This window comes from Nerophis lumbriciformis, linkage group LG08, assembly GCF_033978685.3.
Source record: "Nerophis lumbriciformis linkage group LG08, RoL_Nlum_v2.1, whole genome shotgun sequence".
Classification (NCBI taxonomy): domain Eukaryota; kingdom Metazoa; phylum Chordata; class Actinopteri; order Syngnathiformes; family Syngnathidae; genus Nerophis; species Nerophis lumbriciformis.
The window spans coordinates 10,451,900-10,464,942 of record NC_084555.2 but is presented as its reverse complement, the minus strand read 5'-3'; the positions used below and the strand labels follow the sequence as shown (position 1 = coordinate 10,464,942).

At 44.2% G+C, this 13,043-nt stretch overlaps 1 protein-coding gene across 5 annotated transcripts in view; it reads left to right on the top strand.

Moving 5' to 3' along the window:
* The window catches only part of rps6ka1 (ribosomal protein S6 kinase a, polypeptide 1), a 147,501-nt gene extending 135,424 nt beyond the window's left edge, over positions 1-12,077 (top strand). For all 5 annotated transcript variants that reach the window (XM_061968240.2, XM_061968241.2, XM_061968242.2 and 2 more), the window contains 4 exons: positions 3,027-3,103; positions 3,161-3,278; positions 3,341-3,478; positions 10,632-12,077. In XM_061968240.2, coding sequence (XP_061824224.1) covers positions 3,027-3,103; positions 3,161-3,278; positions 3,341-3,478; positions 10,632-10,754 — 456 coding nt within the window. In that variant the 3' untranslated portion in view covers positions 10,755-12,077. The remainder of the gene's footprint in view (positions 1-3,026; positions 3,104-3,160; positions 3,279-3,340; positions 3,479-10,631) is intronic.
* The last annotated feature ends 966 nt before the right edge of the window (positions 12,078-13,043 follow it).

Below are 13,043 nucleotides of genomic sequence, written 5' to 3'. Positions count from 1 at the left end.
CCAGGTGGTCGTGCCTTATTTTGAGTTTGTTGTTGTTTCCTGTGTATTGCTTTAGTTCCTGTCTTGCGCTGTTATTTTGGTGACCCTTCCTGTTTTGTTGGTGTTCTCCTGTAGCAGCTTCACGCTTTCCTTTGAGCGCTATTGCCCGCCCCTGCTTTGTTTTCGCAATCAAGACTATCTAAGTTGTGCGTACGCTATCCTTCTTTGTGGGGACATTGTTGATTGTCATGTCATGTACGGGATGTGCTTTGTGGACGCCGTATTTGCTCCACACGCTGTAAGTTTTTGCTGTCGTCCAGCATTCTGTTTTTGTTGACTTTGTAGCCAGTTCAGTTTTACTTTTGTTTTACATAGTCATCCCTATGCTTCAGTGCCTTTTCCTAGCGGGACTTGCCTTTTGTTGATTTTTGGTTTAAGCGATACATACCTTTTTACCTGCACGCTGTCTCCCGCTGTGCTCTGCCTATTGGGATCACGACAAACCATCCTCGACGCGTTCCGACTTCTACAAAGCAATGAACTACCTGCTGCCACCTACTGATATGGATTATTACGTGGTTACCCTGCCAAGCTCTACACAGCACAGGCACTAGACAACGGCACATTATTATGACTATTGATTTGCAAAAATATTTTTTTGGACCAATTAGGTGAAGTTGCATAATTTCCCACAGCACACCAGTGTGCCGCGGCACAGTGGTTGAAAATCTCTGATGGAGATGATGTATCGGGACAGATCCATTATGAGTTTGAGCAGAAATATGTCATATAGGAATTAACTATACCCAATAACACATTAACAAAATGATGTCGCATGAATGATTTTTGAAGTGACATGCAAAAAAAACACAATTAATGTAAACAAAACCTGGTGTTTACTTTTTCATATCAAAATAAAACACAAAGCAGTTTGGCGAATGATGATGAAGTCTAATAAACAAGCTTTGTTCTTCTCCAACGTGTTTCAGTACAACAGTTTGGCCAACAACAAAAAAAAACGGAGTGATACCTCCCACATCGAATAAACAATCTTCACCGCCTGCATTCAATTCGATGAGATGACAAAACATTATAGTATTGATGTTATTTGAACACTGATACAGTTTGTAGTTAAATGAGGAGTGAAGCATACTTGCCAACCTTGAGACCTTCGAATTCAGGAGATTGGGGGCGGGGTTAAGTTCTATATTGTAGCCCGGAAGAGTTAGGGATGCAAGGGATGCTGGGTATTTGTTCTGTTGTGTTTATGTTGTGTTACGGTGCGGATGTTCTCCCGAAATGTGTTTGTCATTCTCGTTTGGTGTGGGTTCACAGTGTGGCGCATATTTGTAACAGTGTTAAAGTTGTTTATACGGCCACCCTCAGTGTGACCTGTATGGCTGTTGATCAAGTATGTCTTGCAGTCCCTTTCGTGTGTATGCAGAAGCTTCATACAACATGTGACTGGGCCGGCACGCTGTTTGTATGGTGAAAAAGCGGACGCGTCGACAGGTTGTAGAGGACGCTAAAGACAGTGCCATCACGGCACGCCCTTAATATTGTTGTCCCGGTGAAAATCGGGAGAATGGTTGCCCCGGGAGATTTTCAGGAGGGGCACTGAAATTTGGGAGTCTCCCGGAAAAGCCGGGAGGGTTGGCAAGTATGGAGTGAACATCCCAGTCAATAAAGTAAAGAATTTATAAACAAGTTGTGACAACGTTCACGACACATCTCCTGCTGCAAAACATCAAATAGTTTTCTCCTTCGCTGTATACTTTTAGTGTGGGGACAAGTGTCTCCAATATTGTCCACACCGGTCTCCATCCAAACACAGCAGTGCGCTCTTAAACGCACGGCGGGAAGCGAGGGAAAATGACGTTAAACCAAGCGCTTGGCTCCGTTTAATCCGTCGGTTCGCCATGATTATCAAGCCAAACGACGCTAGTGCGCATGCGCCTGACTTCGTGTTGCCGAAAATGCATTAATAAATGACGGTTTTTCGGTCGTTAAAAAATTCAACGATATTACTAACCGTCGGGAATTATCGCAAATGATCATTATACCGTTTACTGTTACATCCCGTGTCTATTAACAAGTAAAAAGTCAAGGGCGGTCACGACATGTTCTTGCCGCAAATGTTGGTCAATATTTTGGGGCATTACTGTCAGGTTCAAACACTGATGACATCTATTAATCAGACAAGAAGCAAGGAATCAATCAGAGACAGAGTTCAATTTAGCTCTTGAGGAGAACGCATGGAGCCGGACCCTTAGTCACAGTCTCGCCCTACGCTCTAAGGTCCAGCTCTTGCATCCCTCTTTTTATTCAGGAGTTCCACAGTCAGCAATACTAAGGTTGCCTCTAAAAGGAGTGGTCACATATTTTATGCAAAGCAGGTCCAGGACGCACGATACGTGACAGAATGTTCTGGGGGCCTTGTGCTTTCGCCCCGTCACCGCTTCGTCTGCGTGTTGGAATCTTATCTTGTTGAGGTCCTTGAAGTCTCTGCCTCGCCTGCTGCAAAACATCAAATAGTTTTTTCTCCTTCGCTGTATACTTTTAGTGTGGGGACAAGTGTCTCCAATATTGTCCACACCTGTCTCCATCCAAACACAGCAGTGCGCTCTTAAATGCACGCCGGAAGCGAGAGAAAATTACGTTAAACCAAGCGCTTGGTTCCGTTTAATCCGTCGGTTCGCCATGATTATCAAGCCAAACGACGCTAGTGCGCATGCGCCTGACTTTGTGTTGCCGAAAATGCATTAATAAATGGTCATTTAAAAATTCAACGGTATTACTAACCGTCGGGAATTATCGCAAATGATCATTATACCGTTTACTGTTACATCCCGTGTCCATTAACAAGTAATAAGTCAAGGGCGGTCACGACATGTTCTTGCCGCAAATGTTGGTACGTTTTTTGGGGCACTACGGCAAATGACGAGGGCCGTCGCGGTAAAATTTGAGCGCTGCAATAATATTTTATATTTAATACGGGGTAGGTAGTGACAAATGAAATAAAGACTTGCTTGTTGCGTTGATGTCAGGTGTTGAAGCGTCAAGGCTACGATGAAGGCTGTGACATCTGGAGTCTGGGGGTCTTGCTGTACACCATGATGGCTGGGTGAGTCCACGTTTTGCTCTTCTTTAAAAGTCGTACTCACTTATTACCTGCCGACAGTTTCACTCCGTTTGCCAACGGGCCTGAGGACACGCCCAATGAGATCCTGAACAGGATAGGAAACGGTCACTTCAGCCTGTCTGGAGGCAACTGGGACACGGTGTCTGACGCCGCTAAGGTGCAACTCAACTTGTCGCCTTACAGCCGGACTCTACTTAAATGTGTCCTCCTGTCCTGCAGGACTTGGTGTCCAAGATGCTCCACGTGGATCCGCATCAGAGACTGACTGCCAAGCAGGTCCTCAGACACACGTGGATCGTCCAGAGGGACAAACTCCCCAACAGCCAACTCCCACACCAGGACCCCAAACTCGTCAAGGTGAGGAAACACAGTTAGACCTGCAAAATCCTACACTGCAAAAACTGAAATCTAAGTAAGATTAAATATCTCAAATAAGGGTGATATTTGCTTATTTTCTGTGTGATAAGATCATTCTTCTCACTAAGCAGATTTTATGTTAGAGTGTTTTACTTGTTTTAAGTGTTTTGGTCCTAAATGATCTCAGTAAGATATTACAGCTTGTTGCTGAGATTTGATGACCTATATTGAGTAAAACATGCTTGAAACTAGAATATCAACTGTTGCAATGCTGTGTCATTAACACTCACAAGTATAAAACTACTTTTTTAAAGTAATCATTTCTTATTTCAAGCATGTAAAAAAAAATCATGACTTTGACACAATTGTGTCTCATAACTAAAACAAATGACAGCCAAATGGACTTTGCTGTTTTATTTTCAATAAAACAATAGAAAATACATACTCATATAGTAGTACAGTTGTTATTAGTGAGAATATACTTATTTCCAGGTATTTTTGGGTTCATTGAGGTTAGCTAATTTTACTTGTCTTGAAAAGTCTTGACAAGCCAAATGTTCTTGTTCTATTGGCAGATAATTTTGCTTAGTTCAAATAAAATACCCCTAATTTTTGTATTTTTTTTTTCTTGTTTTTGAACACTGACTTTTTGCAGCGTAGCAGTACATCAGAAAATATACAATTACCTTGAAATGAATCACAATCATTTCCTTTTAATCACATTGGCTGCCAGTTCTATGATTAACAACATTCCTTTATAAAATAAACAGCACTGATTAATTTCTATATTAGTTAAAATAAAACTGGTTTTGTTTAATGAACTGCTTCCAAAACATTTAATAAAGTCAAATACAAATAAGGCAACAAGAGAAGTATCCACCACTTCTCTTTTTTTAAGTAAATCTGTACAGTAGATATGGGCATCAACATCAACAATATGATTCGCCTGAGTAGCGGGACAGGACAGATTAAAAAAAAAATATATATATATATATATATATATATATATATATATATATATATATATATATATATATATATATATATATATATATATATATATATATATATATATATATATATATATTTATTTATTTTTTAATCGATTTAGAATTGAATTAATCGAAGACCTCTATGAAGAACACGAACAAGGAACCCAGATTTCCCTCGCCCGGACGCGGGTCACCGGGGCCCTCCTCTGGAGCCAGGCCCGGAGGTGTGGCACGATGGCGAGCGCCTGGTGGCCGGGCCTGTCCCCATGGGGCCCGGCCGGGCACAGCCCGAAGAGGCAACGTGGGTCCCCCCTCCAATGGGCTCACCACCCATAGCAGGGGTCATAGAGGTCGGGTGCGATGTGAGCTGGGCGGAAGCCGAAGGCAGGGCACTTGGCGGTCCGATCCTCGGCTACAGAAGCTAGCTCTTGGGACGTGGAACGTCACCTCGCTGGGGGGGAAGGAGCCTGAGCTAGTGCGTGAGGTGGAGAAGTTCCGGCTAGATATAGTCGGACTCACTTCGACGCACAGCAAGGGCTCTGGAACCAGTTCTCTTGACAGGGGCTGGACTCTCTTCCACTCTGGCGTTGCCAGCAATGAGAGGCGACGGGCTGGGGTGGCAATTCTTGTTTCCCCTCGGCTCAAAGCCTGCACGTTGGAGTTCAACCCGGTGGACGAGAGGGTAGCCTCCCTCCGCCTTCGGGTGGGGGGACGGGTCCTGACTGTTGTTTGCGCTTACGCGCCCAACGGCAGTTCAGATTACCCACCCTTTTTGGATTCACTCGAGGGAGTACTGGAGAGTGCTCCCCCGGGTGATTCCCTCGTTCTACTGGGGGACTTCAACGCTCATGTTGGCAACGACAGTGAAACCTGGAGAGGCGTGATTGGGAAGAATGGCCGCCCGGATCTGAACCCGAGTGGTGTTTTGTTATTGGACTTTTGTGCTCGTCACGGATTGTCAATAACAAACACCATGTTCAAACATAAGGGTGTCCATATGTGCACTTGGCACCAGGACACCCTAGGCCGCAGTTCCATGATCGACTTTGTAGTTGTGTCATCGGATTTGCGGCCTCATGTTTTGGACACTCGGGTGAAGAGAGGGGCGGAGCTTTCTACCGATCACCACCTGGTGGTGAGTTGGCTGCGATGGTGGGGGAGGATGCCGGACAGACCTGGCAGGCCCAAACGCATTGTGAGGGTTTGCTGGGAACGTCTAGCAGAGTCTCCTGTCAGAGAGAGTTTCAATTCCCACCTCCGGAAGAACTTTGAACATGTCACGAGGGAGGCGCTGGACATTGAGTCCGAGTGGACGATGTTCCGTACCTCTGTTGTCGGGGCGGCCGATTGGAGCTGTGGCCGCAGGGTAGTTGGTGCCTGTCGTGGCGGTAATCCTAGAACCCGTTGGTGGACACCGGCGGTGAGGGATGCCGTCAAGCTGAAGAAGGAGTCCTATCGGGTTCTTTTGGCTCATGGGACTCCTGACGCAGCAGACAGGTACCGACAGGCCAAGCGGTGTGCGGCTTCAGCGGTCGCGGAGGCAAAAACTCGGACATGGGAGGAGTTCGGTGAGGCCATGGAAAAAGACTTCCGGACGGCTTCGAAGCAATTCTGGACCACCATCCGCCGCCTCAGGAAGGGGAAGCAGTGCAGTGTCAACACCGTGTATGGTGGGGATGGTGCTCTGTTGACCTCGACTGCGGATGTTGTGGATCGGTGGAGAGAATACTTCGAAGACCTCCTCAATCCTACCAGCACGTCTTCCTATGAGGAAGCAGGGCCTGGGGAATCTGTGGTGGGCTCTCCTATTTCTGGGGCTGAGGTTGCCGAGGTAGTTAAAAAGCTCCTCGGTGGCAAGGCCCCGGGGGTGGATGAGATCCGCCCGGAGTTCCTTAAGGCTCTGGATGTTGTGGGGCTGTCTTGGTTGACAAGACTCTGCAACATCGCGTGGACATCGGGGGCGGTACCTCTGGATTGGCAGACCGGGGTGGTGGTTCCTCTCTTTAAGAAGGGGAACCGGAGGGTGTGTTCCAACTATCGTGGGATCACACTCCTCAGCCTTCCCGGTAAGGTCTATTCAGGTGTACTGGAGAGGAGGCTACGCCGGATAGTCGAACCTCGGATTCAGGAGGAACAGTGTGGTTTTCGTCCTGGTCGTGGAACTGTGGACCAGCTCTATACTCTCGGCAGGGTCCTTGAGGGTGCATGGGAGTTTGCCCAACCAGTCTACATGTGCTTTGTGGACTTGGAGAAGGCATTCGACCGTGTACCCCGGGAAGTCCTGTGGGGAGTGCTCAGAGAGTATGGGGTAACGGACTGTCTTATTGTGGCGGTTCGCTCCCTGTATAATCGGTGTCAGAGCTTGGTCCGCATTGCCGGCAGTAAGTCGGACACGTTTCCAGTGAGGGTTGGACTCCGCCAAGGCTGCCCTTTGTCACCGATTCTGTTCATAACCTTTATGGACAGAATTTCTAGGCGCAGTCAGGGCGTTGAGGGTATCTGGTTTGGTGGCTGCAGGATTAGGTCTCTGCTTTTTGCAGATGATGTGGTCCTGATGGCTTCATCTGGCCAAGATCTTCAGCTCTCACTGGATCGGTTCGCAGCCGAGTGTGAAGCGACTGGGATGAGAATCAGCACCTCCAAATCCGAGTCCATGGTTCTCGCCCGGAAAAGGGTGGAGTGCCATCTCCGGGTTGGGGAGGAGATCTTGCCCCAAGTGGAGGAGTTCAAGTACCTCGGAGTCTTGTTCACGAGTGAGGGAAGAGTGGATCGTGAGATCGACAGGCGGATCGGTGCGGCGTCTTCAGTAATGCGGACGCTGTATCGATCCGTTGTGGTGAAGAAGGAGCTGAGCCAGAAGGCAAAGCTCTCGATTTACCGGTCGATCTACGTTCCCATCCTCACCTATGGTCATGAGCTTTGGGTCATGACCGAAAGGACAAGATCACGGGTACAAGCGGCCGAAATGAGTTTCCTCCGCCAGGTGGCGGGACTCTCCCTTAGAGATAGGGTGAGAAGCTCTGCCATCCGGGGGGAGCTCAAAGTAAAGCCGCTGCTCCTCCATATCGAGAGGAGCCAGATGAGGTGGTTCGGGCATCTGGTCAGGATGCCACCCGAACGCCTCCCTCGGGAGGTGTTTCGGGCACGTCCGACCGGTAGGAGGCCACGGGGAAGACCCAGGACACGTTGGGAAGACTATGTCTCCCGGCTGGCCTGGGAACGCCTCGGGATCCACCGGGAGGAGCTGGACGAAGTGGCTGGGGAGAGGGAAGTCTGGGCTTCCCTGCTTAGGCTGCTGCCCCCGCGACCCGACATCGGATAAGCGGAAGAAGATGGATGGAGAATTGTTACAAAAAAGTAGCACGATTCATTCAAAAATTGCATTTTTGACACCCCTAGTGTATATGTAATATATAAGTGTAATAATACAGTTTAAATCCATTATGTACATATTCTTATTAAATGTTTTACATTTTATATTTTACCAAAATTGTTATATTTTTAATAAACTACCCATAACATACCATAAGTCATCACACACACAAAAACACCAATGACAAGTTTCTCTGCTTCATTTCATGTCCCTCCTTTATATTTTGTTTGCTCTTTCTATTTCTTTCACATCAAAGATACATCGTCATGCTTGTATTGTTTTAATTGATGAATGCATTTGATTAAAAAAAAATGTTATTATGAAATTATCACTCGGCTGTTCGAAGGACAAAGTTGGCCGCTCGCCTTTATATCACACAAATTAATGGTGTGTCATCTAAAGAAATTGAAAAAAAATTGATGAACAATTATACAAATATTAAAGAGATGTATATACTCATATTTTCTTCATAATAATTGTATTTATTACTAGAGATGTCCGATAATGTTTTTTTTGCCGATATACGATATTCCGATATTGTCCAACTCTTAATTACCGATTCCGATATCAACCGATACCGATATATACAGTCGTGGAATTAACACATTATTATGCCTAATTTTGTTGTGATGCCCCGCTGGATGCATTAAACAATGTAATTTTACCATGAATTGATTAACGTGGACCCCGACTTAAACAAGGGGTGGGGGGTTTGGTGGTTGCGGGGGGTGTATATTGTAGCGTCCCGGAAGAGTTAGTGTTGCAAGGGGTTCTGGGTATTTGTTCTGTTGTGTTTATGTTGTGTTACGGTGCGGATGTTCTCCCGAAATGTGTTTGTCATTCTTGTTTGGTGTGGGTTCACAGTGTGGCGCATATTTGTAACAGTGTTAAAGTTGTTCATACGGCCACCCTCAGTGTGACCTGTATGGCTGTTGATCAAGTATGCATTGCAGTCACTTGTGTGTGTAAAAGCCGCATATATTATGTGACTGGGCCGGCACGCTGTTTGTATGGAGGAAAAGCGGACGTGGCGTCAGCTTGTAGAGGACGCTAAAGGCAGTGCCTTTAAAGGCCTACTGAAATGCGATTTTCTTATTCAAACGGGGATAGCAGGTCCATTCTATGTGTCATACTTGATCATTTCGCGATATTGCCATATTTTTGCTGAAAGGATTTAGTAGAGAACATCGGCGATAAAGTTCGCAACTTTTGATCGCTGATAAAAAAAAGCCTTGCCTGTACCGGAAGTAGCAGACGAGTAGCGTGACGTCACAGGTTGTGGAGCTCCTCGCATCCGCACATTGTTTACAATCATGGCCACCAGCAGCGAGAGCTATTCGGACCGAGAAAGCGACGATTTCCCCATTAATTTCAGCGAGGATGAAAGATTCGTGGATGAGGAAAGTGAGAGTGAAGGACTAGAGGGCAGTGGGAGCGATTCAGATAGGGAAGATGCTGTGAGAGGCGGGTGGGACCTGATATTCAGCTGGAAATGACTAAAACAGTAAATAAACACAAGACATATATATACTCTATTAGCCACAACACAACCAGGCTTATATTTGATATGCCACAAATGAATCCCGCATAACAAACACCTCCCCCCTCTCATCCATATAACCCGCCAATACAACTCAAACACCTGCACAACACACTCAATCCCACAGCCCAAAGTACCGTTCACCTCCCCAAAGTTCATACAGCACTTATATTTTCCCAAAGTTACGTACGTGACATGCACATAGCGGCACGCACGTACGGGCAAGCGATCAAATGTTTGGAAGCCGCAGCTGCATGCGTACTCACGGTACCGCGTCTGCATATCCAACTCAAAGTCCTCCTGGTAAGAGTCTCTGTTGTCCCAGTTCTCCACAGGCCAATGGTAAAGCTTGACTGTCATCTTCCGGGAATGTAAACAATGAAACACCGGCTGTGTTTGTGTTGCTGCAGTCGGCCGCAATACACCGCTTCCCACCTACAGCTTTCTTCTTTGCTGTCTCCATTGTTCATTGAACAAATTGCAAAAGATTCACCAACACAGATGTCCAGAATACTGTGGAATTTTGCGATGAAAACAGACGACTTAATAGCTGGCCACCATGCTGTCCCAAAATGTCCTCTACAATCCGTGACATCACGCGCAGGCGTCATCATACCGAGACGTTTTCAACAAGATATTTCGCGCGAAATTTAAAATTGCACTTTAGTAAGCTAACCCGGCCGTATTGGCATGTGTTGCAATGTTAAGATTTCATCATTGATGTATAAACTATCAGACTGCGTGGTCGGTAGTAGTGGGTTTCAGTAGGCCTTTAAGGCACGCCCCAAATAATTTTGTCTGGGTGGAAATTGGGAGATTTTCGGGAGGGGTACTGAAATTCGGGAGTCTTCCGGGAAAATCGGGAGGTTGAAACCGATACCGATAATTTCCGATATTACATTTTAAAGCATTTATCGGCCGATATTATCGGACATCTCTATTTATTACTATTTGTACACTGTTATATCACTGTTACCTTATCCCTTGCACTAAATGTGCGTGTACCTTTTGGAGAATGACAACTGTAATAAACCTTGAAATAAATAAATACATGTAAATAAATAGTAACAATTTAAAGATAACGGTAACTTTTGTTGGTTCTTTTAAACTGCTGTCTAGCACTTTGTGTTGCAACTTGTAAAAAAAAGAAGTTTGGATTGGTTGACGGATGAATCAGTTGGATGGCTGCTCTGTGTTGAATATAAAATGGAAGACTACCGGTAAACTAACGGGATGACTGCTTTCCAGGGCGCCATGGCAGCCACCTACTCGGCCCTGAAGAACTCGCAGCCCACCCCCGAGCTCAAACCCATCGAGAGCTCATTCCTGGCCCAGCGGCGCGTTAAGAAGCTTCCGTCCACCTCGCTCTAGACGCCGACATGCACCTCTTCTATCAGCTGTCGGCGAGCCTGATGGCTCGATGGGAGGGGAGGGGAGGGGCGGGGTGGGGTGGCGGAGACGACCAGCCAAGGAACATTGACTGTGACCATGAACACGTTTTGTCTGCTTTAGTATGAATGGGGTTTGTATGTACTGTGTGTTTGTGAATGTGTGTCTGTCTGTTTGTGTGTGTGTGTTCCTGCATGACCACCATGCCATTTTCCTCCAGCTTGCTGCACGTTTATTTGTCTGACTGTTTCTTCTTCTTCTGTCTCATTGTTTGTGAAGATGATGATAATGATGATGATGATGACGACGACGCTCCTTACACCAGCGGCTTGTGCTGCTTAAATCCGTTTGTGCCGGCAGCACGGCAGCTACACTCCTGTCCTAATGCTGTTCAAATGTTATTTCTTTTTTAGATATATATATATATATATCTATATTAGTAATGTGAATAAAATAATATATATATAGGTATATATTGCTGCCATAAATGCCTCCTTTGGCGTTGGTACAGCCAGAAAATGGGGAAATGTGGGAAATGTTTGTCGATTGTTTTCTTTTCCCCGGTGTCAGTTTGCATGACTTACAGTCTCTCCTTCTCTCCGTGTGGGTTTCTTCTTTTTGGATGATTTCACTACAAAATGGTGGCTTTTTGTGGAAGAGACTTGGCATGTTCCAAAAAAATAATAATATTGGCTCCATTTGTTTTGTTTGGTTTTAAAGTGCGTCATATCGAATGCATGTTTCCTGTGCTGGTTGAGTTCTGTCTATTTGTGCGTTGCTTTAAAATAGTGCAAGACATACTGAGCACATTGCTAAGAAAAAGAAAAAAAACTCAACAAAAAGTCTCTTCTTGTGTAAGAGGCTGAGCAGACTGTTCTAACTTCATGGAATTCACTTTTTTCCCCCTCTTAAAATCACTGCTTGTGTTTCATTTATTGTTATATTATTTTCTTTTCATTTTTTTAAATTGACATCAAGATAGTGTGCCCTCAGTGTGTAGGTCCTGCTTTCAGCTCGGTGCCTAAAGGCCTACTTGCTGAGGAAATGTCCAGAATATTTTATTTACATGGAGGAAAAGAAAAAAACACACCAGAAGAAGAACTTGATGAATCATCTGTCAATCAACCAGCTGTCTTACCTCAAAAGGGATCAAACGTTCTAGCGTTCTTTTCTTGTGTGGTGGCAAACAAACAAAAAACAACACATTGCTCCTTTTGACTCAAAGTTGTGCTGTTTATCTTATTGTATGATGAAGATGAAGAGTTTTATATCTTAAAAACATTAAAGATTCAGTTGCTACGGTAAGTTGTCTGCTGCGTCTCACTAAAATGGGCACAATATTTATGTGTGTCATATTTGAAATGTATTTAAATAGACCAAATGAACCTATCACAACTTGGGATTTTACACATTTTATATCCATAATAATCATTAATATTGGTTTACTTTTTTTTCTATCTTTTAATTAATCTTTTAATTCCAAATGCATGATATTATTGAAATATAACTAATCCATTTCCAAGAAAAATCAGTCTAGTAAAATAGCATGTGTTAATATTGAATATAGAAAAATATATTAACTATTACAATAACGAATAAAAGGTTAACATTTTGGGGGGGAACGTTTTAATTTAAACACTTAATAGTCTTGGATAGTAATGAAATTAGGGAAAATAATTGTAAATAAGGTGTAATATAATATGAAATATATTGCCCGTGTATATATAAATTGCAAAAGTAAGTTATTAATTTTTTTGTTATTTAAAATGTATTTATTTAATCATTAATTTGATGTTGTAAAACACAACTAGGTTTATATTAAGTATATGGAAAACAATTTGTTTAAAAAAAATATCCAGTTCAGTGAAATACTGGAGACCGGATACAGTACGCAAACAAAACCAGGTGCCAAAATAAAAGTCCACCTCTAGTTTACAACACGCATGCGCAGATACAACGCTTTTCTGCCGTAAAAGTTATTACAACAATGACAAAGTATGCGCATTCAAAGTGTTTAGATAGCGAAGTTCATTTTCGAAAGGAATACAAGTTTATTTAGTTACGGCCAATATTTCACCCGCAGCCAAAGCTAAGATGAAAACGGCAGCTTCAACTTTGAATAATGAACGATATGGATGGATAAAAAATATTTTAATCTTTAGAGGGCCTTTGTCGATTATTTAAGAGTATCAGTTGATTAAATAAATGCTGACATTTGACGCATCCGCAAACGGATCTGGCAGCTCGGTAATTTAGACAAAAGGCATTAAT